The 27,927-nt window shown below is 41.8% G+C and overlaps 1 protein-coding gene across 2 annotated transcripts in view; it reads left to right on the top strand.

The window, feature by feature from the left end:
• The window catches only part of MYO5B (myosin VB), a 380,719-nt gene that overhangs the window by 340,192 nt on the left and 12,600 nt on the right, over positions 1-27,927 (top strand). The window contains exons 28-34 of one of the 2 annotated variants that reach the window (XM_032768191.2): positions 3,287-3,526; positions 4,179-4,279; positions 12,551-12,628; positions 15,924-16,122; positions 19,933-20,026; positions 23,670-23,813; positions 26,611-26,762. In XM_032768191.2, the coding sequence (XP_032624082.1) occupies positions 3,287-3,526; positions 4,179-4,279; positions 12,551-12,628; positions 15,924-16,122; positions 19,933-20,026; positions 23,670-23,813; positions 26,611-26,762 (1,008 nt within the window). The remainder of the gene's footprint in view (positions 1-3,286; positions 3,527-4,178; positions 4,280-12,550; positions 12,629-15,923; positions 16,123-19,932; positions 20,027-23,669; positions 23,814-26,610; positions 26,763-27,927) is intronic. The other variant, XM_032768192.2, reaches the window with a different exon arrangement.

The following is a 27,927-nucleotide window of genomic DNA, read 5'->3' as shown; positions in this document are numbered from 1 at the left end:
ACCTGCATTCTGCATGTTTCATGTTATCGCCGTCTCGGATGGTGACCCAACACATGTTGTTCGTTTTAAGAACACTTTCACTGCAGATTTGGCAAAACGCAAAGAAGGTACCAGTGTTGAGATTTCTAAAGATAGCTTCAGCACTTGATCCTCGCTCGAAGAATCTAAAGTGCCTTCAAGAATCTTAGAGGGACGAGGTGTGGAGCATGCTTTCAGAAGTCTTAAAAGAGCAACATATCGACATAGAAACTACAGAACCTGAACTACCAAAAAAAGAACATCAACCTTCTGCTGGTGGAATCAGACTCAAGTGATGCAAGTGATCTGCATCAGCTTGCACTACTTTGGATCATTATCGAGCAGAACCTATCATCAGCATGGACACATGTCCTCTGGAAAAGTGGTTGAAGCATGAAGCATTAGCGCATCTGGCATGTAAATACCTTGTGATGCAGGCTACAACAGTGCCATGCGAATGCCTATTCTCACTTTCAGGTGACAGTGTAAACAAGAAGCGGGCAGCATTATCTCCTGCAAATGTAAACAAACTTGTTTGTCTGATATCAGAGGGGTAGCCATGTTAGTCTGGATCTGTAAAAAGCAACAAAGAGTCCTGTAGCACCTTATAGACTACATCTGTTAGTCTATAAGGTGTCACAGGACTCTTTGTTGCTTGTTTGTCTGAGTGATTGGCTGAACAAGAAGTAGGACTGATTGGACTTGTAGGCTCTAAAGTTTTATATTGTTTTATTTTTGAATGTAGTTTTTTTTGTACATAATTCTACATTTGTAAGTTCAACTTCCATGATAGAGATTGTGCTACATTACTTGTATTAAGTGAATTGAAAAATACTATTTCTTTTGTTTTTTTACAGTGCAGATATTCCTAATCAAAAAGAAAGTGAGCATTGTACACTTTGTATTCTGTGTTGTAATTGAAATCAATATATTTGAAAATGTAGAAAAAATCAAAAATATTTAAAGAAATTCTATTCTGTTCTTGTTTAACAGCACGATTAATCGCGATTAATTTTTTTAATCGCTTGACAGCCCTAATCCTGACTCACAAGCCTGCTGTTGTACCCAATGGACAATGCTGCCTCTAGTAGATTTCTAATTCAGGGGGTTCTTAACTTTGCAAACAGATGTTTCAGGTGCTTTCTAGATACCAGTAAACGGGTTAAACTACAGTTTACTTGCTACCTGCCAGAAGTGGTTACTGCTGAATTTGCATATGCAGGGTGGTGGTTGCTTTAGCCTTCGAACTTTAGTCCCCTGTCCCTCATCCCCTTCCTGCCTAGCAAAAATAAAATAATAAATGTTGCAACCATCTCAGCAAAAATAGGTACAACAAAGTCTCATTATTCAAGAGAAACACCTGGGGTAAAACCTGTGAATTTCTGACCCTGTCTTTCAAATGCTGTGGACTGACAGCAGTCAAAGAAGGAAAATTCTCTAACTGCAAACAGCACAGTGGAGGCAGCTCCTACAAATTAGATTAATAAATCCTACTGTGTTTTCAAACCGCTGTAACTCACCCAGCTGGAGATTTAAAATGGTGAAGCAGCAGTGTAAACAGTGCATGTCTCTACCTTGGGTGGAATCTTACAACTGCTTGTAGCAAACATGTTGAACTCTTGGGTGCGTTTCTGGTTGGTTTGGTGGTGGGGATGAAGGGGTACTGTTGGGGAGGTGAGGGAAATTGCAGTTAATTTTTAAAAGAGAGACAGGATTTACTAAAGGACTACCCCAAACTGTAGCTCTTAACTTTGGGTAGTAAATGTGTCCCCAGAGGCTGGCTTTTCCAAATATTCAAATTTATCCTTGGCACTTTGACCACCACCATGCAGGTGCTGATTTCTTAATTAAAAAGAGAAGGGAAGGGAGAAGTACCTGAATATTGGGTTCAGATGTCTCCTTGTGGTAATCTAGCCGTCCAGTCCCAGACCTGGACTTTAGTGTCCACCAGTCTGGTCCTGTCCCAAACCTGGACTTTTGCGTCCAAAGTTTGGGGGCTTACCTGAAACTCCCCCAAGCTCACTACCAGCTTGGATATTCTCAGGGCATGTCACCAAGAACCACAATCATCAATTGGCTCGAATTCCCCCTTCCCTCCCTCTGGTGTCGCCACCCAACCTCTCCCTTGATGGGAACCACCCCAGATCCCAATCCCTGATCTAAAAGCAGGACAAAACCCCTCCCCACTACTCTCAGGCTTGCCTCGCGTCAACCCGGGTGAAACAGAAAAACCACTTTGGCTCCTCAGGACAATGAGATCAAAAATACCCACAGCGGCCTCTGCCACCGCAGCCCCTTGCCCCAGGAACGAGGAAAAACGTACCACAAGAAAACAGAGAATCTCCGTTCTCCCCCGAGCCTCTTGTCCGCTCGAGACCCAAATAGAAAATAGCCCCACGCCTGGCTGTTCCCGCCTCCCGAAGGAAAAGAACTGTCACAAGGTTAACAAAAAAACTTATCTACAAAAAAAGAAAAGAAAATATAAAACCAATCGACTTGCATTAAGAAACGACAATACATGGCTCAGTGCGTAAAGAAATAATAAAGAAACAGTCCTATTACAAAAGCGCCAACAATACGCCACCACAACAAAAGAACAATACAGTAAATACGACCCAACCCAAAACCACAAAAGCAGAACATGACGCTCCAAGGAGTCATACAAGATGTTAAAGTAAGACACTAGAGAGAGAAGTACGAAAGAAGAACAGTGGTGTGTGCCCACCAAAGCAAAAACAAACATAAGACCCCCTGAATAGTCCATTATGCAAATCCCAGCCGCACACCCCTGAATATAAACAATCCAGTTCTCTGATTGGTCCTCTGGTCAGGTGTTTGGTTACCCTTTCCAGGTAGAAGAAACTTAACCCTTACCTTACCTATCTAGTTATGACACTCCTAGAGGAACTTCTTCATGTTCATGCAGATTGAAAGTGACACTTTGTGGGATCTGCTCTTCCTTTGTTTAACTCTCTTAAGCAAAATGGGAGCATTCTAACTGGCTGTCATGGATATCAATTACACGGTAGCAGCTACTGGTAAATTGCAAAGGGTCTCTGATTACTTGAAGTAAGGGAGACAGCAAAAATAGTTTTTGAAATGCACGTGGCTGGACTGGTAGCAACCCTGATATCAGCACTAGTTGTTTTTTTTAGTTGTATTCTTCTGTAATTGAGTTACATTAAAGGCAGAACATAAATAAATGAGGCAGTTGTACGAATGCTCTGGACGCTTTGGATGAACTAGATAATGGTTTGGTATTTTACAGAGGCAAGAATTGGAATCGGAGAACAAGAAACTGAAAAATGAACTGAATGAGCTGAGGGAGACTATTGTAGACCGGGTGACCCAAAACAACTCATCCAGTGATGTCCAGGACAGTTATACCCTCTTATTAAACCAGCTTAAATCAGCCAATGAGGAACTGGAAGTGCGGAAAGAGGAGGTGCTTATCCTAAGGGCACAGATTATAAAGGCAGCCCAGCAAAAAGACACTGGCAAAAATATGGTAATTAAAAGGGGAAGTCTTGTTCCTTTCCTTTCTGCTCCTATCACTGACTATTCATTACCTGTCCTGATTTCATGAAAGATGATGCTTGTGCTTTGGTAAATTATAGGTGACCGTAGGTGGTTATCTGAAACTTCCCCTGTGATCTTGTGTAACATTTGGAAGGGGGAAGATGACAGGAAACCAGGTTTTAGGCCAGGTTTTGCTCTTGTGCACGTGGATATAAAGCAAAAGTAACTCCATTTACACCTGGGTAATCAAGAGCCAAACTTGGCCTCTGGAATTTTTTTCCTGCTTCTGTGTAAAGCAAGTCTGTTATGTATAAAAATCCCCCCTCTCCAGCATTTGGAGTTTTAAATTTCCACTTCATTTTCTCAAGGTTTTTGCACCTTCCATGCTTCAGACCATGATCTCAAACTATCTCATCTGCAAACCGACAGTGTGCCCCCTCGATCTGTCGTCGTTACTGAGGCCCACTCTCACCTGCATGAACCCCACAGGCTCCTCCCTTGTCCACATAAGGCAATAGGCCCAGAATAGGCCCTCCAGGCAAGGCTATTAAACACGCTCTTAGCATTCAGAGTTTGAAAGACTTGAATGAGACCCAAGGGATTTCATGATGGTGATGATGTTGTTCTGCATGTGAATTTAGGACTCAAACATCAACACGTATACTAGCTGGCCAAACAGCGACAAGCATGTCGATGCAGAGGATGCAATTGAGGCCTACCATGGGGTGTGTCAGACAAATCGGTAAGTGCATCTTCATTGATCTTTACAGCCAAGGTGGGCTTAGGCCATGAAGCAGAGATTCAGATCTGAAGTAAGATCTGAATGGTGGGGCACTGCTGGCTTTCGGAGTCTGGGTTGGGCCTGTTACAGAGAGAAAGAGCTGTGAAGTTGAGAGTAGGATCCAAAGCTCAGAGGATTGGGTCCGCTGCTCGCTGAAGGAGGGGAAGCACCAGGCAGGTGGAACAACCAAAGGTTGCAGAGAGAAAAATTAATGCCCACCTAAGCCGAGTTGCCCCCACTACATGGGCTTCCATACTGCAGAAGCTGGGCAGTGCACTCCTGCAGTATGGAAGCCCATGGAGGTGAAGGACTGAGAGATTTTAAATATAAAAATCTTAAATCCAGCCCTTATATAGCAGCAAGAGTAGAATCCGGCTTCTATTTTGGAGAAGAATTATGAGGGAGTCGTTTCAGAACACTCTTAATGTCATGCTGGGAAGTCAGATGTTAGGAGAATGCCTATCCCATTTCCCTAGAGGCAAAAAGTCTGTTCCAGTGAAATGAGCTAATGTACACATCTATGCAGTCTCAGGCATCACCCACATTATTTGCTATTTTTGTATCTAAACTCTGAGCCAAGAATCCTCTTTGATTACAGATTTCCTATAGTGATAGTTCATACTCTGAATTTATCTTCCTTTATAATAATAATATTAATAACTAAATAGAGTTTATACTGTTATTGAGAAATTCACTTTGTGCAACTATCCAGGAGTACATAAAATATATAGATAATACCTTGTGAAGAGACAAGTTAATAAGTGAATTAAACGTTTATTTTACTGCAAGGAAATTGAATATTTGCTTGTCTCTACCTGGTTATCTGACAGGAATAGGGTTTTTTTTTCCCATTGCAAATTTTCATTTACCCAGTATATTCATGAGACCTAACTGTTGCAGAGTTTGACTAATGGTTTCTAATAAAATAGTATACCTAGCTAGTTTGTAAACCTCTGGCAGATGAAAGCGCTTTCCTTTTCCACCAGGAAAAGAAATTCATAAAATCTGAGAGGGGAATTTCTCTCCATTTAAAGGTCCAGTACACACAAAACAAATGGTAACAATACTATCTAAATACACCACATGGGCAAGAAGAGAAATTCTCTGCTCAGTGGAGCAGGGCTGGCACCTTTCATCTGCACCACTGAAAACGGTCCTAGTTGGAGCTGAACTAAGTGAAGTTTGTGAGTTTGATGTTTCAAAATTCCTTTCAGATTTTATTCAGAGAAGATGGCAGTGTTTACACTGCACTTTGACAAATGAGTGTGGTGTAAATGTTAACTAACTAATCTGCTTAATTAAAGAAGAGTGGTCCTATTGACTTTTTAATGAATCACTCAATCTGAACTTCTGGGTGAAGGAACTCTCAGTGGTTTTGAGTCAATACCATACCGATGAATCCAGACTAAATGCTTATTGCCTATCATTCCCAAAGCAGTTTTCTCTTAAGATAATAGCACCCCTTTGAGTTGATTTCATAACTGATCACATTTTAATATGGATAAAAAATAGAAACAGGAAGAGGGAAGGATTTTTGTCTTGCGAGAACATCAACTGGAAAAAATCACCATCCAGTCAGAATTCTCCTGTTAGTAGTATGCAAATAATAATTAATAAACAGTGAAGGCAATCATTTATTTGTTTGTCAATCTTTAAATGGACATCTCAGTACTGAGCCTCTAGCCACAAGCATGGTGGTAAAACAGTATTTAAAACAAAAAATTGACCCAGGTCAGTCAAATAAACGTTATAACTCAGCTAGCTGTTTCACCTCTGGAAGAAGTCACAGTAAGACAATATACACCAAAATTTTCAAAGTGATAGATGTCCACCACAGTTACGGTTTTAAATTTATATATAAGCACCTAAATAAAGGCAGTCTATGCTTAACGGTGCCAAGGACCTAAGCTTGCAGGGACAGTGATGGAGCTGAGAATAAAGGCCAGTTTTGTCTAGGCACCTAAATATGGATTGAGAAAACTAACTTTAGACACTAAAGTTTAGAAAATATTTGCCATAGGTCTGAAGAATCCAGATATTCTTCCATGAGTTGACTTCATGTATGGCTTGAAAGCAGAGCACATAGAAAACAACTCTGAACACTGGCCCGTGTATCTAACCTGTGCTTCACTTCTAGAGTTCAGACATAGCATTGCTGTGAATTAGCTGTGAGATGGAAGAGCATTCATGGTAATATGCATATGTAGACATTCCCTTTCTATACTCCTTCTGCAACAACAAGAAATACCTTGTAACTGGGGGTGGCAGGTGGGATGATAGACTCATGTAATTGTGTTTAAGGCTTATCAACTAGGCTAAAAGGAAATAAGTAGCTTTTAATGCTCCCACCAATTTTAGGTGTAAAATCTCTGTGCACATAGAAAATTAACTCCTTTGAAGAGTGAATCTGTAGAAACAATATCTTGGGGTTGGATGTTCTCTCAATGACTCCAGCTCAAATTATTCAATTTACAGGTTTAAAAAAAAAAAGGCTTGGATGTTTTTTTCAGCCAGCTTTCCAAACTCAAGCTGGTGCTGAAAGTCAGGCTGGGTTATTTACTGATATAGTCCTGCTTCATCAGCAAGAAACCTGACTCAGCTCAGGTGTATTAGATGACTGATGTGCAATTCAGGTGCTTGACTGTCATATCCAAGGCTGACTATAGAGAGCTGTTGGGGGGGGGGGGGCGAGGGATCATTTTTCTTGTAAACTGAGCAAAATTGATCTGGAAATCAGAGAGAGAGGATAACCATGGGCTCCATGATGCCATTTCCCCAACGTCACTTTGCAGAGTAGACTCACACTTTGTGTGTGGTTTCCATTTGGGAGTGATACATCTGACTCCCATCCCTCCCACCCCTTTTGAGAGTTACCTACAGAAAGGAAATCACTTACAGTTAAAAGATAGGGCTTTTCCTCGCAGCTGAGTGGCTCCTGCTACAGCGTTTTATATAGCACAGAATGTCTCTCTTTAGTGGTTCACTTTTCTTTGAAAGTCAAACCGTCAAGTGAATTTTATTTTCCTTTTTTAAAGACCTTCAAACTCACTTTGGAACTGAAGTGACATGAATCATGTTATAACAAATGTTTCTTGGCCAGATTACAAATTCATTTTATTCATTTGTAAAATGTCCAGACACCTCATTTAAAGTTATATGAGCTCTCTTCATTTTATCATTAAAACTGATTGCTTTTTTCAATAATTAAGAAAAGACTACTAATGCACAGCTTCTACAACGCAACTTCTGGGCACCTTTTATCTAGAATGATATGGGTGAATTAGAGGGAATGCAGAGAAAAGTAACAATAAAAAGATTCAGGGACTCAAGGGATGGTTTTGAGGAAAGACTGAAAGAACTTGGCACGTACAGCTTTCCTTAGTGACTAAAAGGGGCTGTTCTAACAGAGTAGAGGAATTGATAGGATGTAAATGCAAAGATGGGAAATAAATTGTTTTGAGTGATTTAAGTAAGCATAGAAAGGGTGAGATTCAGCAAAGGAAAATGAGGCTATCAAGAGAGTGTTCCTAATAGTGAGATCTATCACACTGTAGGATGGTCTCCCAAAGGAAGCAGTGGAAGTGCTAGTAACTGAGTCATTTTAAAATTGGATTGGACACAGAAGTGAAGGATATATTGTACAGGGCAATCCTGTATAAGCAGAGGGAGAGAGGAAAAGACTAAATAATCCTTTCATATCTTCAGTGTTTTTGATTCTCAGCAGATTTGAAAAGACACTCCTCCTTTGAAGTAAGAATGGGAGAACGTAAAACACCATAAAAGGACCATCGGACCCTTACCTGCCTAGGCTTGGTTAATCACAATCCCACTTCTTGCTTTCCTCACTTAAAGAAGGGGAGAAATCTCATGCAGAAGACCAGTAATTTCCAACATACTGGAGAATGGGAAAGAATTGAGACCTAGTCTAGACTTACAGGTTTTGGCAGCATTGCAGCATCAGGAGAGTGAAAAATTGCACCTGTAACGTACGTCAACAAAAGCCCTAGTGTAGACAGTTATACGGCAAAACAGTCTTTTACCAGTATGGTGAATTCTGTTCGGAGAAACTGGTTTAAGAATAACAACTCTTTTGCCAGTATAAACTGTATTTCCACTGGGAGAGTTTACTGGTATAGCTATATGGGCAAACCTTTTCTAGTGGTGACGAGACCTTTTCCTTTTATATTGCACTTTTCATCTGAAGATCTCAGAGGTATGCAGGGATAGATAATTACGTTCCCCCGTATTAGAGATGGAGACATTGAGGCACAGAGGGTTGAACCATCCAAGGTCACACAGTGAGCTTGTAGCAAACGCTGCAGCTACAACCCAGGTCAAGTACTCAGACTAGAATCTTGTCCCGGTGCTAGACCCGCTAGAGCCAGTGGGAATGATGTATCTGAAACCCTTCATGCTGCTTTGCCGATAGAGGAATTGATGTGGATGTACATCAGACCCGAGAGCTGGGTCATATCTGCCCTGTGCTTTTAAAAAAAAATGAAGATTGATATTTGCGAGGTTCCAATAAAAATATTACTACTTTCAGTGCGGAAAAATTCCTTTCATTTGTTAGTAGTGGACCCTCTTTCCTATGTGCTTTCTGTGCTCTCAAAGCCATTTCCTCTCGATCTCTACTGCATTCTCTCATTATGATGGTTGTTCCCCTTATTTTTCTGGCTTCTCTTCCCTTTCTTGGTGTCCTCTATCTTCATTTTTGTCTCGGTCTGGCTGACAGCAAAATGAAACTGACTAGATTAAAGATTTCAAGTTGTGGGAAATATTGCTTTAGATTTTGAGATCCCCTTCAGCTTCACTGCCAGGAAGGGGAAAGAGGAGTAAAGTGAAACTGACTAGGTTCTCAAATTCAGAGGGCCAGATCGCCTGCTTAAAGTAAGTCAGCAGAGCTCCATTCATCTCAATGCAGCTATGTTGATTTACTCCCGCTGAATATATGGCTCAAAAGCATAAGATAATACAGTAGTAGTAAGTTTCTTCGATTCTGGCCAGCACTGCACCAAAGCAGATAGTGCTCCAAGAGGTTAGATTTTTTTTTGAATGCTCTGATCCATCATGATTGTTGTTCCTCTGCCAGCTGAGTCTCTTGCATTGAAATGGGGTTTAGACCAATATTAGTAAAGTAACTAAAATGCAGCTGGGCCAGAATGTACGGAGAAAAGTGAACAACCAGTGTCTTGAGCATTTTCTATTGCTTCAGTTTGCCAGCATGAACCAACTGAAACACAAACCTGATTCTTTGCTGAAACACAACCCTGATTCTTACCTCACAAAAGGTCTAACCCCTCCATTGAAGTAATTGGCCAGACTCCAATGGGAAGAGGATCAAAATCTTATAGTGGTGTACATCAAAAGTAACTCCAGTGAAGCTAATAGTTACACCACTGTAAAACAGGTCTGAGTGAGAGGAGAAATCAAGACCACAGGGCCTAAGTTATGCCTGTACCGGAAGACAGTGAGTGAGTATGTATGAATGCATGCCCCCATAGCACTCTAGTGAATCATAGAAATGTAGGCCTGGAAGGGAGCTTGAGAAGTCATCAAGTCCAGCCCCCTACACTGAGGCAGGACCAAATAAACCTACGCCATCCTTGACAGGTGTTTGTACAACCTCTTCTTAAAAACCTTCAACGATGGGGATTCCATAACCTCTCTTGGAAGCCTGTCCCAGATCTTAACTACCCTTATAGTTAGAAAATTTTTTCTAATACCTACCCTAACTCTCTCTCTGCTGCCAATAAGCCCATTACTTCTTGTCCTTCCTTCAGTGGACGTGGAGAACAATGGATCACCATCCTCTTTGTGACAACCCTTGACATATTTAAATACTGTTAGGAGGTTCTTTCTCAGTCTTCTTTTTTCAAGACTGTACATCCCCAAGGGTTTTTTAACTTTTCCTGATTGGTCAGGTTTTCTAAACCTTCTTTTTTTTTTTGTGGCTCTCCTTTGGACTCTCTCCCATTTATCCACATCTTTTCTAAAATGTATGGTGCCCAAAACTGGATACAATAGTCCAGCTGAGGCTCACCAGTGCCAAGTTGAGTGGGCAGTTACCTCCCATATTTTACATATGACACTCCTGTTAATACGCCCTAGGAAGATATTAGCCTTTTTCGCAACTGCATCACACTGTTGACTTATATTCAATTTATCATCCCCTGTAACCCCTGGATCCTTTTCAGTGGTACAAATGTAGTTGTACATTTGATATTTCCTTCCTGAGAGAAATATTTTGCACTTGTCTTCACTGAATTTCATCTTGTGGAATTCAGACCAATTCTCCCATTTGTCAAGGTCCTTTTTAATTCTAATTCTGTCCTCCAAAGTGCTTGCAACCCCTCCCATCTTAGTGTCATCTGCAAATTGTATAAGCATACTCTCCACCCCATTATCCAATATTTTAAGGAAAATATTGACTAGTATCAGACCCATGACTGACCCTTGTGGGACTTTAAGATATGCTTTCCCAGTTTGACAGCAAACTATTGATAACTACTGAGTACAGCTTTTCACCCAGTTGTGGACCCACCTTATAGTAATTTCCTCTAGACTATATTTCCCTCTTTGCTTATTAGAGTGTCATGTGGAACTGTGTCCAAAGGCGTATTAAAATCAAGATATATCATGTCTACTGCTTCCCCACTATTCACTAGGCCAGTAACCCTCTCAACGAAGAAAATTCCATATAATCCTCTACATGCTTATGAACTGATTGTTTAATAATTTGTTCCAGTATCTTTCCAGGTATCGAAGTTAGGCTGACTGGTCTGTAATTCCTAGGGTCCTCTTTTTAAAGATAGGTACTATGCTTGCCCTTCTCCAGTCCTTGAGTAATTTCACCTAAGCCACACTTCACTTAGGAGCATGACATGTGAAACCGTGTCGAAAGCCTTAGTAAAATCCAAGCTATAAAGAGGGCTCGCAATAGACCACAGCTGATGACTTTCTTTGGATTGTTTTTACCTTCCATTGTTTTGTCCCTTTTCTTCCCAGGACTTTTGCTATGAACACAAATGACCTTCCTTCCCCGCATCCTCAATCAGGACTGCTGGACATAGTATTGCCCCTTTAGGCTTCCATGTATGGGGCACGGCCATTGACTGAAGGAACAGTGTGCAGTGGCTCAGCTGGACAGCAAAACTTGTGCTCTTTCTCTCTTTCCTCGTTCCGTCTTTCCTAACTCTTTAATTCTGCTATTTATCCTCCCCTTTTACCTCCAGATTGATAATATCCATATCCACCAGGAAAAGGAATCCATAAAATCTTTTCCATAGAGACTGATGGCCCCACTCATCCAAATTAGAAATATATAGGCTTTGGCAAACTACCACACTCTTCTTCTCCATTACTATGATGCTTGTGTGACAATAGATTATCCTTTTTTACAGCTCCCCCCTGTCTGAGCTGTACATTGACTGTCACAAGCCAGTGTTGGCAACGTCACAGTTTGCTACCATGACAGGCCACACTGTTTAGTGGCTTGAGCACAGGTTTGGGAGTCAGAAGACTTTGGGTTTTACTCCTGGTTCTCCCTCTGACTCAATCTGTGATCTTGGGCAAGTCGCTTCACTTTTCTGCATGAAAAGGGATGATATTGCTTACTTACCTCAGTCAATCACTTTGAGAGTCCAGTATTGCCAACCCCAAACATTAAAAATGATGAGTTATGCCCACCCCCCAAATCATGAGATTTTAATAGATAGTAAATGTTAGCTTCTTTTAATGTGTCTTCTGGTTTTTGAGCCTTTTGAGTTCATTTGGCTCAGACTTCCCAGCTTTTCTCCATGTAGGCTAACCACTTATAAACATGAAAGCTAAGATTCTCCAGACGCTGGATCTGGAAGTAAAACAGCAAATATCACACAAGACATCATAAAATCATGTGAGCTGGCAACAGTGGCTCCACCTGTGACAGGGGTAGAGGAGTGCAGAGTCTGACAGTGGCTATTGTACCACCATGGAAGGGGGCACAACCACTTGCCTGTGATATTACAGGGATAGGAAGAGGATTCTGACCACGGAATAGAGACGGGCTCTTAATGTACAGTTTAGTAGTCATGCCAAAGGGAAGAGAGCTTAATGACGGTTCTGTTCTGTTTTTTAAGAGTTTGCCTGAGTGTAATGAGGACTCCTTACTTTTCCCCATTCTGTTGCAATTGACCTTTTGCCTTTCTTTCCTGTCCTCTTGTTTCCCTTTTCTCTGCCCTTTATTTCTAGCAAGACTGAGGACTGGGGTTATCTCAATGAAGATGGAGAGCTCGGCTTGGCCTATCAGGGTCTAAAGCAAGTTGCCAGGTCAAATGCTTTTTTCTTCTTCCTCTTTCCTTTCCCCTACTTCTTCCATATGCTCATATGTACTCTCTCTGCCTCGCTGTCCTTTACAATAGGAACTGGAGGTGGGGCTAACCCAAGCTGAACCACCATAACTTTGAGGGGGAGATGGAACCTTTGTAAGGTTTCAGGAAATTGTGGTCCTGAGTCAAACCTTGGCACTCAGGCCAGTCTCTAGGAATACAGCAACCAACTAAAGATTGGGTCGGGATGCAGTTTGGCAACATTACTGCAAGCATGTATCACTGTGTACCACACTAAAACTGTGTCCATGAACCTGATCCCCAGAGGTGCTGGGAAACCTTACCCTATCTGTGGGTACTGGAAGTGCTCAACACCTTTTTGGATTAGACCCAATGTGTTTTAGAGATATTTATATTTGATGGGGAGGAACAATGGTATTTTATGAACAAACTCCTGGCTCCATTGAAGTCATTGGCATAACTTCCACTGAATTAAGTGGAGTCAGGGTTTCTCTCCAAGTGTCATAATTATGGTCCCTTTAGCTCTGACTGCACTTCTCCTTATGTAAAAGTGTATTAAAGTGCTCTGTTCATGAACATGTAAGAAAGGATGACTCTTTTCTTTGTCCTCTGTGCATGCTCAAATTCACCTGGATTACTCCTGTTCTGCTTAATCCAGTGTCTCGAAGTGTGCCAGAAGGAGGGACGCTGGGGTGGGGAGCAAGTGGGGCAATTTGGTCCGGGCCCCCCAGAGGGCCTGCGAGCCCTGGCCTGGTGGCAGTCCATGTCTTCAGCCAGCATTTCAGTGGCGGGGGGCCCTTCAGTACTGCTGAAGATGCAGAGCAACTGAAGGGCCCCCCACTGCTGAAATGCTGCCGAAGACCCAGACCACCGCCAGGTGAGTACAAGTTCCACAGCTTCCCCGCTTTGCCCCAGGCCCCCTGAATCCTCTGGGCGGCCCTGGCCAGAAGGAGAATTATTACTACCTCCGACACTCATTCCAATGCACTCCTGTTTTGTGGATGACTATATCAGAGGGAAACATCGTAGGTGATTCCTGCAATTTCAGTGTCCCCCGTGCAAGGACACTGCATCTGTAATAACCTCTCCAAACTAATCACCTTTTAGGAGGATGAATAATGGTTAAAGTAGAATCTAGGAGTCCCAATTCCCACTAGCCTATTCCCAATTCTGATACTATTTGGAGTGCTCAGAACTTCTGATAATTGCATGCTAATCTTTCTTCCATCTCACTTCATCCTTCTGTAATACAAGGATGCTAATACTTATCTGCCTGACAGAGAGGTGTTGTGAGCCTCTCCATCAGTGTTTGTAAAGTGAAATCATCTGATGAAAAGCGCTATTGGGGGAAGCAGTAGTAATATTTATTAAAATGTAGTGTCAATTTTAAAGCAATCGAAGGAAGGGCAGCAGCTCTTTCGAGAATAATATGAAAAATACGACTGGGATGATTGGCTGCCTACATTCCTCAGAAAAGCAAATACAAGAGGACCACGTTTGTCTGTATGTTTGGTTAAGATCTAACTTGATCCCATATGAAGCTGCATCATGAAAATACTTGTGCTTTTTTGCATAGTGGAAGGTTTTGCACCTTCCAAGCCCAACACAATATTAACTTCTGACAACATTTCAGTGAGGTCAGGTTCATTATTTTCTCTGTCTGACAGCTATAAAGTATATGTGTGTGTGTGTGTACAAATGCAGAAAATGGGGAGGATGTTGGATTCCTCTGAACAGAACAAGTTTTCAGCGGAAAATCAAAAAGACAACATTTTCCATGGAAAGTAGACACTTTGCACACACACAAACCCAGAAGACTTTGGCTTGTTGAAAACCCTATTTTCTGTTGAAGCACAATTTAGATAGAAGACCTTTTTGACCTGCCCTAATTAAGCCCCTGATTCAGCAGAGTACATAGGCACATGCCTACATTTAAGCACAAACATAGTTCTCTTGACTTTAGTGAGATGACTCATGTGCAGACTTCATGCGTATGCTTAAGTACCTTGCTGAAGACCACACAGGAAATCAGTGGCAGAAACAGAGCTAAGGCTTTGGACTTCGTAACTTTCAGTCCCTTGTTCAAACCGTTAAGTCTTGTTGGAACCACTTTGCTAGCATTTGTAATCTTGTTTAGATCCTATTGGAATACTTAAAAGCACTAAGGGAGAGATTTCCATTTGGTACACTATAATTGGTACCCTTAAAAATAAATTAACTTGCCAAACATTGTTTATCAGTACACCCAGCAGTGCAGTCGCATTCAGGAGGGCAGTAACCTTTACGTGACGAATTGTTCTTCCATTTGAATTAGGAAGGTGTGTGGGAGGAAAAGGAGAGAGAAATGCACAAAAATGGCTCATAAGGTCCATTTTACTGAAAGTACAGCTTGTGCTTTAATTTATCACTGCATAGAACTACACGCTGTGCATCCACATGGAATTCTTCTCCTTTTGTGATTAAAGGCCCCCACCCCCTGGCCACAGTTTCAGTTTTCCTTTGGTGCACTTTCTAAGGGGTTTATTTAACTTGTTATTCTTCAAGATGACTTAGAAAAGAATAAAAAATAAATGGAAAATGGAAACGTCTTGCAGTCTTTCTGTTGTATCTGAGTCAGTGTGATATTTTCCACATAAAGCTAAGCCTACTTTTTCAGAAGTGACTAGTGGTTTGGGGTATCTGAGGGTTTGGGGCAAAGCTGAAGCCAACTGAAAGGAGCCTGATTTCCTGAAACTGCTTCATATCCACTGTCTGAAAATCAAGCTGCTTTAAGATGTTTCAGATTGGGCATCCAAAAATGGAAATGCCTGAAATCACTGGTGATTGTTTAAATCTAGGCTTAAGTCTTAACTAATTCATACTTGGCTGTCTTTTATCTAGTTATTTTAAAGTATCTTTAGATATTTGGGTTTCTCAGGAAAGGATGTACAGTACAGTAACTAAACACTTTACCATTGCTTTGTAGGAGAAGTGTAACCAAGACCTTGATCCAGTTCCCACTGAAGTGAATGGGTGTTCTTCAGTTAACTTCAGTGAGTGGTGGACCAGGGCATTAGCACCAAACTGTCTCCCTCCCCACAAAACTACACAAATCTTTGTAGCGTTTTCCCATCACTTGAATCTAAACCATGGCTGGGTGTCTTTCTAAAAGATATGCTAGAGCACAAACAGAAATCATGGGCTTGATGCAGAAGTTTCTAGGGTACTTTGGCCAGTGTAATACAGAAGATCAGAAGAGATTATCATAATGATCCCTTCACTCTTCCTCTTCTCAGGCTCCTGGAAGCCCAGCTTCAGGATCAGAGGAGAGAGCATGAAGAGGAGGTGGAAACTCTGAAAACCCAGATGGAGACCCTGAGAGAAGAGATGGAGAAACAGCAGCAGGCATTTTTCCAGACCCTACAGCTACCACCAGAGGCCCAGGTGGAATTTGGCATCCAGCAAGAAATTGCACGCCTCACAAATGAAAATCTGGTAAGAGACCATGTAAAACCACTGTCCTTCATGACCTATGTTATAAAGACAGATCAGTGGTTGATGGGAGTACTTCCCATCTTACCTCTATCACACCCACCCTTATATATAAAGACACAACCAGCCAGCAGAGCTGCCTTCACATAAGCTATATGCACTAGTGGTCCCAAGCACTCCCAGTGGTGCTCCAACAACATAGTGAGCAATTGCTGTAGAACACTGAACCACTGTTTTGTAAGGGTTTGATGGTGAGTAGGAGAACTCATGTTGCATGGTGTAAAAGATCATATTTTGTGATATACCCAGTGACATTGTGCCATTCTCTGGACATAAGCAAAATGGCTTATGGCCACAGTCTGGCCCTGTGAGCTTTAATATACATAATAGGGAAGAATAACTCCCTCCGCGACCAGGGATAATGGTTGAAATGTTATGGTTTGTCTTATGCAGGAAAATCAGATTAGATGATCATAGTTGTCCATTCTGGCCTTAAACCTCTGAATCTATTAATCTTATTTATAAGTAGGGCTACGGTTTTGTCACAGAAATCATGAATTTGAATAAAGTCTGTGACATCTTGGAAATGGCTGTAAATATGCATTTGATTAGGCCCCCAAACTGAGTGGCATGGTGACCTGGTGCACTGGGTCACAGCACCATTCGTGTTTGGCTCATCTGCCCCGCCATCTCCATCTGTGAAAGGGTGGATGGGCCATACCTGAGAGGCACTGCATGTTCGTGTGCAACACTCTGTGTGCATGTTCGTGTGCAATGGGTCCCGTTCCATGAGATACGACCTGCTGCTGCAGGGTGAATGCAGAGTGGGCTTGCTTGCCAAATTTTCTCTTCCTCAGAGGGTCTCACCTTCAGCACCCCCAATAGTCTTCTGTATGGTGATGTAGCAAAAACTACATTATTTGGTGATCTTTCCATGACACTTCATTCTTTTGCACACCTGTACTGTGAAATTTACTAAAAATTTGCCAAAATTGTAGCCTTATTTATAAGCATTGGCATTTCCTGAGCCTGTGTGGGTGGGTAGATTCTGCTGCCTCACTAAGAAGCGTCTGTTTGGAGAACTTTATCATGTTCAAACAGAGGAGTCAGAATCATTTACATATGAATGGCAGCCAGGAAATAAAGCCCTGAGGTGATAAACTTTAGATCATTACCTCCTGCATAATCCTTCCAGGAGGAGTCAGGAACAGGAGCCGTGGGCTTATTTATGTGAACAGGTAGACAGATGAAAGAATGATTTCCTCTTCAGCTGATGTTAAACAGTCATTCAGAGAGGAGACCTCATGAGACCAATTTAGGGGGCAACTGTTAACTCATTCTTAATCCTCTGTGTTAGGGAAAAGTATGTCATGCAGCAAAACAAAAATCTCTTGCTCGCTGTGCAAGTTGTTCAATTTTAATCCCTTGGCAGAGGTGCCTCTTGCCTGCAGTGACGGTAGCAGCAGCAAACCCTAGAGATAAAGGAGAAAAGGCTTAGCCCTTATCCTGTTCCATTGAAGTCAATGGCACTTATGCCATTGACTTGAATGGCACCAGGATCCAGCCTAATGATTGCTATATAGCATTTATGCTTATGCCTTGAAAACAGAGCCCATCCTAACCCAGCACCATGAGCCTATCAGTCATTTAGTGGGTGATTAACCGTTTACGTAGCCATCAAAGCGGGGGGAATGACCAGCAGTATGGGGATAGAGGATGTAGAATAACAAAGCCCAAGGCTTGGTGTAGACTACAGTTAGGTTGACATAAGGCAGCTTTCATGGCCTTAGCTCTGTAAGTGTCTATACTAAAATGGCGCTCCTGACGATGTAACTTGCCCGCTACACCGACTTAATACCTCCCCTGCTGTGAGAAGTGAAGCGCTCAGCCTGATGCAGCTCGGTTGATGCAGTATCAGTGCAGGCCCTGCATTGCTTATATCAACTGTTGCTGCCTTTCAGAAGCCATCCCACAATTCCCCACCCTGACAAATCGGTGCAGGTGCTCCTGGGGAGGACGTGCACCACCAACACGAGGAGCATAGTGTGGACATGGAAAAGTGATGTAATTACTGCAGGGGTTGTATGTCAACATAACTTAGGTCGACTTCATTTTGTAGTGTTGACGTGCCCTATATGGAAGTTAGGAAGAAGAGTCAAATGTGGACGAGTTTCTTCTCCAAAACGCATGTGAAGTGCAGATCTACTCTGAAGTGCGACTAGGCACCTCCTTACTCAACACTTCTGTGCCCTTTGGGTGTTCACAATCACATATGCTGATTTCAGTGACAAATACAAGTTTTACTACTGTTTGCTCCTGCTACCACCAGAGTCAGCACAACTGTAGGAAAGGGAACTGGATTCTCGCCTCGCTCACTAATCATCATAAAAAAAAAAAAAGAAAATGATTAAAAAAAGGTTCCAGTTGCAGGGTGAAATTCTGACCTGTTATGTGCGTGAAAGGCAGCACATGTATAACTGAAGGCCTAATTTGGCCTCCAAACATTTTTTCTGGCAGTGGCACATGAGGTGGGATTCTCAGGTTCTAGGGTGAGTTTGCAGGCTTGTCAATTAGAGCTTGTCTTCACGCACAGGGAGTACTGCTTTAACTGTACTGGTACGGCTGAAACTACATCCTCACTAGCGTAGATGCAGTTACGTGGGTATAAAGGTGCTGCATGACATTACAGCTAAGCCTGTATGGGAAGGAGAGTCAGCTGTAAAGCACCATTCTACTGATATAAAACTGCATCCAGACTAGGGATTGTACCATTATGACTTTTTTTAACCAAAATAATTGCATATACCCTGAGATAATTAAACCAGCATAAAAAACATATGTAGCTCAGGCCTTAGGGAAAAAAATCTGTCTACTTGTAAACTGAGTAGGTTTTTTATGGGCGTCACTGAAAGGCAATGAACAGAGGACTCCCTCCTGCCATTTTATGGAGTCACTGTTCGGAGCAGAGTGATGCTTTAAATACCATGGCAATATTATGTAAAAAGACTTTTTAAAAAGCAGTCATTGAGGGCCTGAACATGCAAGATGCTGAGCATTCTCAGTCCCACTAGATTAATTAGGAATTGAGGGAGCTCAGAAGTTCACAGCATCAGGCCCTAACACCGTAAATTCTGGATCAGAAGGTCACTGCTAGGGAAAGAAGAAAGATGTTCTTTAAAATGACATCATGTAGGAAACCGTTTGAAAGCTGCCATGTTTTCCCTCTCTCTCACCGGTGTGCAGAAGAAACTTGACAGCACATTTCTCTACTTTTCCATGAAAAGAAGGAGCTCAAGTTACATGATTGATTGGTCTGACACTGACTGAAATGGCCTCTGCAAAGACCAATGTTTTTTTTTTTAAACACTGGATGTGCGTAGATAGGCTAATTTTTTAAACTTTTCAGTACTTTGGAATAAACAAGCTTTCTGCAGGCAGGGGTGTACAGGTGCCATTCTGACCCTGTTCTTCCAGGCTCCCTGGTGACTGGGTGATTCCTGGCCACAGGAATTCTGCACATGGCAGTGGACATGACAAGTCTGAAAGGCAGATGTTTTCTTATCTGGGCTGCAGAAATTGACCCTGAAGTGCTGCACATTTTCAGGGATCCAGATCACAGTACAAATATCTATCAATGGAGAGAAGTAAAGCACTATCCTCCAGGAAGCTTTGCAGAGTGTTGGATTTGCACACACCTTTTAACACACTTCAATACAGCATATATGTACTTCTCATTGTCTTTGTATCCAAGAGGGCTGGGTCCTGATCAGCCAGTGGGGCAATTTCTTAAATATCCTTTTTCCTAACTTTCAGGATCTCAAAGAGTTACTAGAAAAACTAGAAAAGAATGAGAAGAAGCTGAAGAAACAGCTAAAGATTTACATGAAGAAGGTCCAGGATTTTGAAGGTAATTCTGGTTTTGTTACCTTCTCTGGGGAGATGGGATTCTGTTACTCTAGACTCAGTCTAGGTCCCTGTGTTTTGTTCTATGACTTTATGGTCTCCACCTCCAACACCACAGAGAAGCATGTAGGTGTCCCAGGGACACCCTAAGGATCACTGCACGTGTCATTCCCAGAAGCTTTTCCTCCCACTTCCAATACATGCCTCATGCCTGTCAGTTCTCTCCTGTAGAAACAACGTGCATGACTCTCACTTCACTGTTCCTAACAGTATCTGGGCCTTGATGTTCCTGCACTCAGTGTGTTTGTGCTCTGTTTTCTTGGAGGTGTTACCCTCATGGTCATATAATCAGAACTTGGCACTTCAGCTGTGCTTGAATGTAAAACATTCACATGCAAAATGGATAGCTGCTTGAGGCAATCAAAGCTTGTTTTCACCAGTACCCATATTAAGTGAGCACATACTTGTCTTGCATCTAAGCATTTTTGGACATATCTCCGATTCCAAGTTCTGAATGCCGCTTGAGCATTTGGTATGTTTCCTTTTTAAAAATTGTCTTGGGGACAGATTCATCCCTGGTTTAACTCTGTTGACTTCAACAGAGCCAGGCAAAACAAGTGACTTTGTTGGAAATAAGGAAATCTTAGGACCTGGCCTTGATTTGGGTCCTTTTCTCTTCTCCGATCTATGCCAGGTCACAGTAATGCCCTGAATGCTCGTGTCCAAAGAAATGTCACTTTAGGCCTGTTGGGTGTGTAACAGTTAGACCCCTTGCCTCATCTGAGAGAGAGAGGAGCTGTCCAGGGCTCCACAAGCTTCTAAATGCGTCTAGCAGGTTGAATCCCTTCATCATGATGCTCTTATTCTGTTTTTCTCCTGAGGATTCCTGACCCATTGAACTTGCAGCCCCAGAGACTGTGGAACAAGGAGTTTAAAGATCACAACCCATCACATTGCTGCTGTTATACTGGACTTTTTAAACATGCACCTGGGTTTTTTTATTATTTCTTTAGGCCTCAAGAATCACCTAGGGTGGTCTATCCATTTAATCCTCATTCTTTCTCTATAGCACTCTAAGGGCTCGTCTAGATGAACAGTGAGTGTGCAGCTAACTCTGGTGTAAATCTACAATGTTCTGTACACTAACTGTCCATGTGGACCTTGCCACTGCCTACTAGAAGTTCCCTAGTGTGCTGTGACATACTCCGCTTTGAAGCGGGAGGATGTCAAAGAACACGAGGGAATGTATAGTGTGCAAATGGAGGGTCTGTGTGGATAGTTAGTGTGCAGCTTGCTGGTGCATGGTAGATTTACACTCCACACACTAGCTGTTCATCTAGACAAGCCATTAGATGTAGCTTAGGTTTCCTTGGCCATCCTTCTTTCACCTTTCAGGATGGGTTTCCTTGGATTATCCTCTTATTGGTATGCAGGTTTTCTATAGTATTGAAGCATAACTAGGAAATAGCAGCATCCTCTTCTGTAGTTCATCTTCCATATTTCAGATATCTTAACAGTGAGCTTGTTTCCTTTTCGTCCACCACCCCCTTCTTTGGGACCTTTGTTCAGTGTTCTTAAGGCACTTTCTTCATTACTATTACACTGCCTGTTCAGCTACGTGTTTCAATAACATTCTTTCCTATGTATACAGGCCTAGCCTCAAAAGGCATGCAGACATTCAGGACCAGATACCAGCCCCCATATTCCATAGCAACATTTGGAATTTGGAGTTAGTGCTATGACCGTCACAAAAATATTTGCCTAGAGCCATCGTCATAGACTTTTTTTAGGCTCTTTCTTCTTTGATCTCATTCAGAATTATGTCTCCTTTACTAAATGTAATTAAAAGTTAACACTTTTGTCAGATACTCCTCATCTTTTTCCTTTGTCATCCTGCAAACTAGTCACCAGTTTCTTATCCAAGTAATTTAGGAGTTCAGTGCAGGTCATTGTATAGGTTTTCTTTCGCAAAGCTTCATTCTTCATGCAGGAGGCCTGGCTCCAGAGCAAGAGGGAGGAGTCAAACTTCTTGGCGTGCGTAATAGGCATAACAAATGGAGACTCTGTTCTGCAGCTGCCACAAAGCTCTCTGTTGCCCAGTGAGTCTCTGTGATCTCTCCAGTTATAATTCTTCTGTATTCTATTTTGGTATGATACTCTGTTTGGGCAGGGTTTGAGCCCAGCAGCTTTCTCTAGTGGAACAGCTGGACACAGGTGAAATATATGCTTTGCTCTTCAGATGGATGTGCACAGGAACTTCTGCTTCAGCTCCAATGGCCAAATTCTGTGTCATTCCACCTTACCATATGGATGAAGTCATTGAGTTCAGTGGACTGAGATCTGGACTGGTATGAAAGAACAGAACTGGGTTCCACATTTTTAACCTCCCCCACCCCACCCCAAGCCATGCTTAGGGCACTTTTGAACCTTAGTCTCAGTTACCGTTATGATAAAAAAAAACAAACTTCAGTCAGTCACCTCATCCATCCTCAATGTATGGCCCTAAACCAAAGGGTGGAGATAACTGGGAAGTTATTTCCCAAATTATGCTGAAATCTTTCAATTGTCCTCAGTGGACATTGTCAGTCCCTGTATGGTCAATCTCTTCCAAAGATCCTGGATCTTGCCACCTCCCTTAATTTGTTGATGTGGATCATCTTAAACTTGATAAATCATCCACAGAATTGAGGCGAGAATGGACGTTCAGCTCTTACCAGAAGGCATTTACCTGGCATATTTGGTACATGCTGTGGGTTTTGAAACAGTCCTTTTAATGACTCTAAGTGGGCCTTGCTCTTTTAATGCAGTGTATATTGTGGCCCATATAGTGTTTTAGAAGGAAACTTCACCTACTCTTAAGTAAGTGACTGATACGGGGATTAAAGATATTTAGAAAGGTTGTTTGATGAGAAAATATGGGGACAAGATATCTATATGGCATAGAAACTATTTATCTTCCTCAGTGGATACAGTGATAAACTGTGGTGCTCTGAGTTTATGAACTGATTTCAGAAAACTAGACATTAAGTGAAATTAAGCTGAATAAACAGGGAATTTCACGGTAGCACAGCTGGGGCAGATGGCTTTTGTCACTGTAATTTACATGCATCCGACTGACATTTACCATTACTTGCATTAGGCCGTCATGATTTTCCATTTGATTAAAATTGTATGTAGGTACAATACTCAACAGTGTGAGTATTTAATTTTGTTGTGCATTCTGCCACAAGGTATGTTGCTTAGGCGTATTTTCCCGAAGCTTGGCTTTTGTTAGTGTTAGTAATACGTTCATAAGATTCCAGTCAGGTCACCATCTTCTGAATATTGTCCAATGAACCTTACATTTATTAAAGAAACTAATGTTTGTAGTTTTTTAGGCCTTATCTTGCACCCTTTACTTTATCAGTGAGAGTTCTGCCCGAATGAGGAGTTCAAGTTACGGTTCTGGTCCTTTATCTGTCTATCTAAAGCAGCTAGTATTCTAACAAACTCATGTCACACATTCACACAGGGGTGATCCAAAGCCCATTAAAGTCAAAGGAAAGACACACAGGACTTCAACAGACTTTGGCTCAGACCTGTAATGCATAGTTATCATGGAGGTACTGCATTCAGCCGTCTTCAAAGTTCTCTCTTTCTTGTCACAGCGACCCAAGCTACAGCACAGACAGAGAGGAGGCGACATGAGCTTACCAGGCAAGTCACTGTCCAACGGAAGGAAAAAGATTTCCAGGGAATGTTGGAATATTACAAGGAAGATGAGCCACTTCTCATCCGAAACCTCATTACAGGTTAGGACCTTATTTGCCTCTCCTTCCATTTCCCTCTCCCATTTCCTTCTAAACCATTAAAATACAAAATACTAACCCCATTTATTTTTATATGACTCCAGGATATATGTGTACAGTATTGAACCATTCAAATGAGTTTGTTTGCTTCATTTCAAGGTTTAACATAGTTTGATATTTGTAAAACCTCTCTAAATTGTGCATATTAAAGGCATGTGGTACTCAGCTACTTAGCTAAGACCTTGACTCAGCAAACTATTTAAAAATGTGCCTAACTGCTTTGCAGAATAAGAATGGATTTAAACCTGCATTTAAAGTTAAGCGTGTGTTTAAGTGCTTTATTGAATAGGGCATAAATTCTTGGCTAGCTTTGACTTTTTTCCTTAGATTAAATTGTCTGAAGTCCATAATTGCAAAGAAAAGAATGGAATGTGTGTTTTACTGATTACAACTTTCTTTTCTCAGACTTAAAAATTTGTTTTCAGGTTAATAGCAATGGGGTCCTGTACCCGATTCTCCAATCATTCCTGGAAAGCAAGTGCTGGAATGTTTCTTTCATTTAGTATTTTGTTAGGGTAAATGAGCACAGTTATTTCTGACGTGCACAGATATAGGACAGGGTAAGCAGTGAATAAACCAATGTTGAGTCCTCGCTTGGGTTTATATTCTATATTAATAGCTTATGTGTGCATGTCCTTGTAAGCAGATGGAGGGGGAGGGGAAGGATAAGGATAGAGGTTCCTCCCACTTTGAATTTACAAATTTGAAGCTTCTCAATGTAATTTGTAAAGGGAACCTGTGACTTTCATTTTATGAATCCAAAAATTGGAAGATAATAAGACTCAATGAAAAGTGATTGTTCTGGAAGAGAGGATTTTTTCCTCCAAATCAGCGAAGTAAATCTGGTGTCCTGGTCTTGGTAGCCCCTGTTTGAACCTCTTCAGCGCTGTGTCCCATATCTTCACAATCTAGCACACTTCTGGTACCATGTAAATAGTAGCATATTAGAAATGGGTTTGATGGCACATAAATGCTGCTCCTCACTTGTGAAGAGTTCCATTATATTTGAGAACGGGCGGCACAGGCAGTGCCAGGGGAAATCTCTCAAACTGTTTCAAGAATTTTATAAAAAAAAGGGTTTTAGAGGGTTTTTTTTTTTTTTTTTTTTTTTAAATCAGTGTTGGGGATAATCACTTCAAACTGCCCAGCAAACCCCTGAGGGACTGGTAAATAGCCACACTTCTGATTGTCTTCCAACAAATAGTAACCAGCATCTGTGACACAAAGGGTGACCAGATATCCCAATGTTATAGGGATAGTCCCGATATATGGGGCTCTTTTTAATATAGGCTCTTATTACCCCCCACCCCTTGTCTGGATTTTTCACACTTGCTGTCTCGTCACCCTAGTGACACATGACTTGAGATTCCCCTGGCCCAGAAATCTGGAACTATTTCTAGGTGAAGCCCAGCACCATATGTGTTTGCTTATAACTGTGAGTGTCCAGGGTCCCCTGCGCGAGGTGCTCAGAACCTTGCAGCATTGAGCCCCGAAAGAGAGAATGAAAAACAAAAGTAGTGAGTGTTTTGGTCAGATCAAGAAACTCCTTTATCCAACTCTCTCATATAAGCTGCCGTCCTCGTGTTCTCTCTTCCCACTTAGTAGTGTGCTTTAAGTTCAGTGCTGTTTACTTAGTGTTCTAAAATGGTATGGACAGAATTCATGCCTTCATAGGAAATTCATTGACTTCAGTGGAGTTACACCAGCGATAAATTCACCTTCAATTTGTCTCATTCTTTTGTTGTTGTTAGATCAAGGATGACAATGCACTGGAAATGCTAAAATGAAGCTGTAATTCCTTATGTGGGCAATAATTGTCAACCTTACACCCAGGGGCGGCGCCAGGCACCAGCACGCCAAGCGCGTGTCTGGGGCGGCAAACCACAGAGGGTGCTCTTCCGGTCGCTGCGAGGGCGGCAGGCAGGTTGCCTTCGGCGGCATGCCTGTGGAGGGTCCACTGGTCCCGCGGCTTCGGTGGACCTCCCACAGGCGTGCCGCGGGACCGGGGACCTCCCGCAGGCAAGCCACTGAAGACAGCCTGCCTGCTGTGCTTGGGACGGCAAAATACCTAGAGCCGCCCCTGCTTACACCATGATGGGTTGACACATGGAAAAGGGATATTACAATACAGACCTTCAGCCTCTTGTAGGCCTGTGGAACAGAAACATTTTGTCATCTAAGCCATTCTGAGGTCTCTGCAATATGTACCTTCTGAGCACTACTTATGCTAAAGGCTTTGGTTGGAGCCACTGCTGGCATGTGCACCACCATCCAATACTCAGGTGTTTGTCACATTTGCCTCACTTTGCATTAGTGTTTATGATTTCTGTTATCACACCCGCACACAATGAAACTCTACAAAAAGTAAATGAAGAATTTTACCAGATCACAGCAGTTACTTTTAAAGTTCCTCCTCTTCGGGCAATCCCTGCTTTCACATTAAATATTTAGTAAATTCCACCATGCACTGTACTGATTCAGCATGTTGATGAAGAGTAGATTGAGCAGATGGTATTTCTAGAGTGGTTTTTGTACACGATAGTGGGGCAGCCTGTATGAAGCATTTTCAATAAGTTCAGGAATTTCTCAGAGATGAGCCTAAGTTGCAATGTTCGGTACTGATCTTTCCCAGATATGTGGGTTGTTGGTTTTCACACATCTCTACTGTTTCTGATCCTCCTGCTCAGCTAACAAAAGTTAGGTTGTAAGAAGATTCCCTTTTGTTTTGTTTCACTTCTAGATCTCAAACCGCAGACAGTTTCTGCCACAGTTCCATGTCTTCCTGCTTACATCCTCTACATGTGCATCAGGCATGCAGATTACATCAATGATGACCAGAAAGTGCACTCCTTACTCACCTCCACCATAAATGGCATTAAGAAAGTATTAAAGGTATGTCTTCTTTGTATTAAAAAGAGCTCTGAGGCTGCCTGTGATGTAACACTCTAGTTCTGAGGTTGAAGTAGGTACTAAAGATGTCTCATTTTTTAGATTCAGATGGCAATCATGCAAATATTCAACAAACTCGTGCCCTGAGTATAATATTGATATGATATTACCATTGATTATTGCTGTTTGTTTTACTCTGGGATTCTCTTTTAAAGTCAACTAAATATAGAAAATAAAACTGTCCCAGTACATGTGGGTTTTAAAAATCATTGAAGAGTTAGATGCAAACTACTTTTCTACAGATAGGAGAGATGCTTGGATTTTGCTTCTGAATTGAGAACGGGGAGGCTGGCTCTTTTCTGTACCTGTGCTATAACCTAACATGCTGGTCACATATAGCTTTAATGTCCGTGACGCTCCAGACCAAAACAGACTCTGATTTATAACCGTTTATCCCAATCTCTTTCAACTAGGCCCTGCTTCATTTCAAGCAAAGACAAAGTATGAAATTTCTGCAGTGAGATGAATCATTAAAGATCCAGCACAAGCAGGGCCATCTCATCCTAATTAACATTTAGTTCTTAGCCAAAGAATCTTCCTGGATTTAGCTGAACTACAGTAAAGAACTACAAAAATGGAATTATTAATTATACTGAGTACTTCTGCCATGCTTTTCATTTCCAAAATGCTGTACTAACATAAATTGCTATTTCACCTGCCTCGTAAGGGAGATGGTTTTATATCCATTTTATACATGGGAAAACAGAGGCACAGAGAGGTTGTGATTTGCCTGATACCAGCAAGTGAGTCATTGTCAAACTAGGATTGGAATTTAAAATTATTGGTGACTGTGCACATGTTCAATCCATTAGGCCACACAGTGGTGCCTCTCCACTTGGTTTGTAGGTTAAGGAAGCTCTTTGTTAAACAGAATGCTCGCATTCAGAGTGAGGCCCTAGGGCATGTCAGATATAATACAGTAGCAATACAGGTTAAACTTATGCTCAGTGCCACATCTCTTGATGTCTCACATAGCTATTAGATCATCAAATCCGGTGTCCTGTTTCTGTCAGTGGCCTATATCTCATGCTTCAGAGAATGGCAAAACAAACTAACACGATGCATCTAACCAAATGAACAGTGTCATACATGTTGGTGGAGAATCCTT

The sequence above is a fragment of the Chelonoidis abingdonii genome, chromosome 6, assembly GCF_003597395.2.
Source record: "Chelonoidis abingdonii isolate Lonesome George chromosome 6, CheloAbing_2.0, whole genome shotgun sequence".
NCBI classification, from domain to species: Eukaryota; Metazoa; Chordata; order Testudines; family Testudinidae; genus Chelonoidis; species Chelonoidis abingdonii.
Note: the sequence above shows the minus strand (reverse complement) of the source record. Positions and strands in the feature narration are given on the sequence as shown.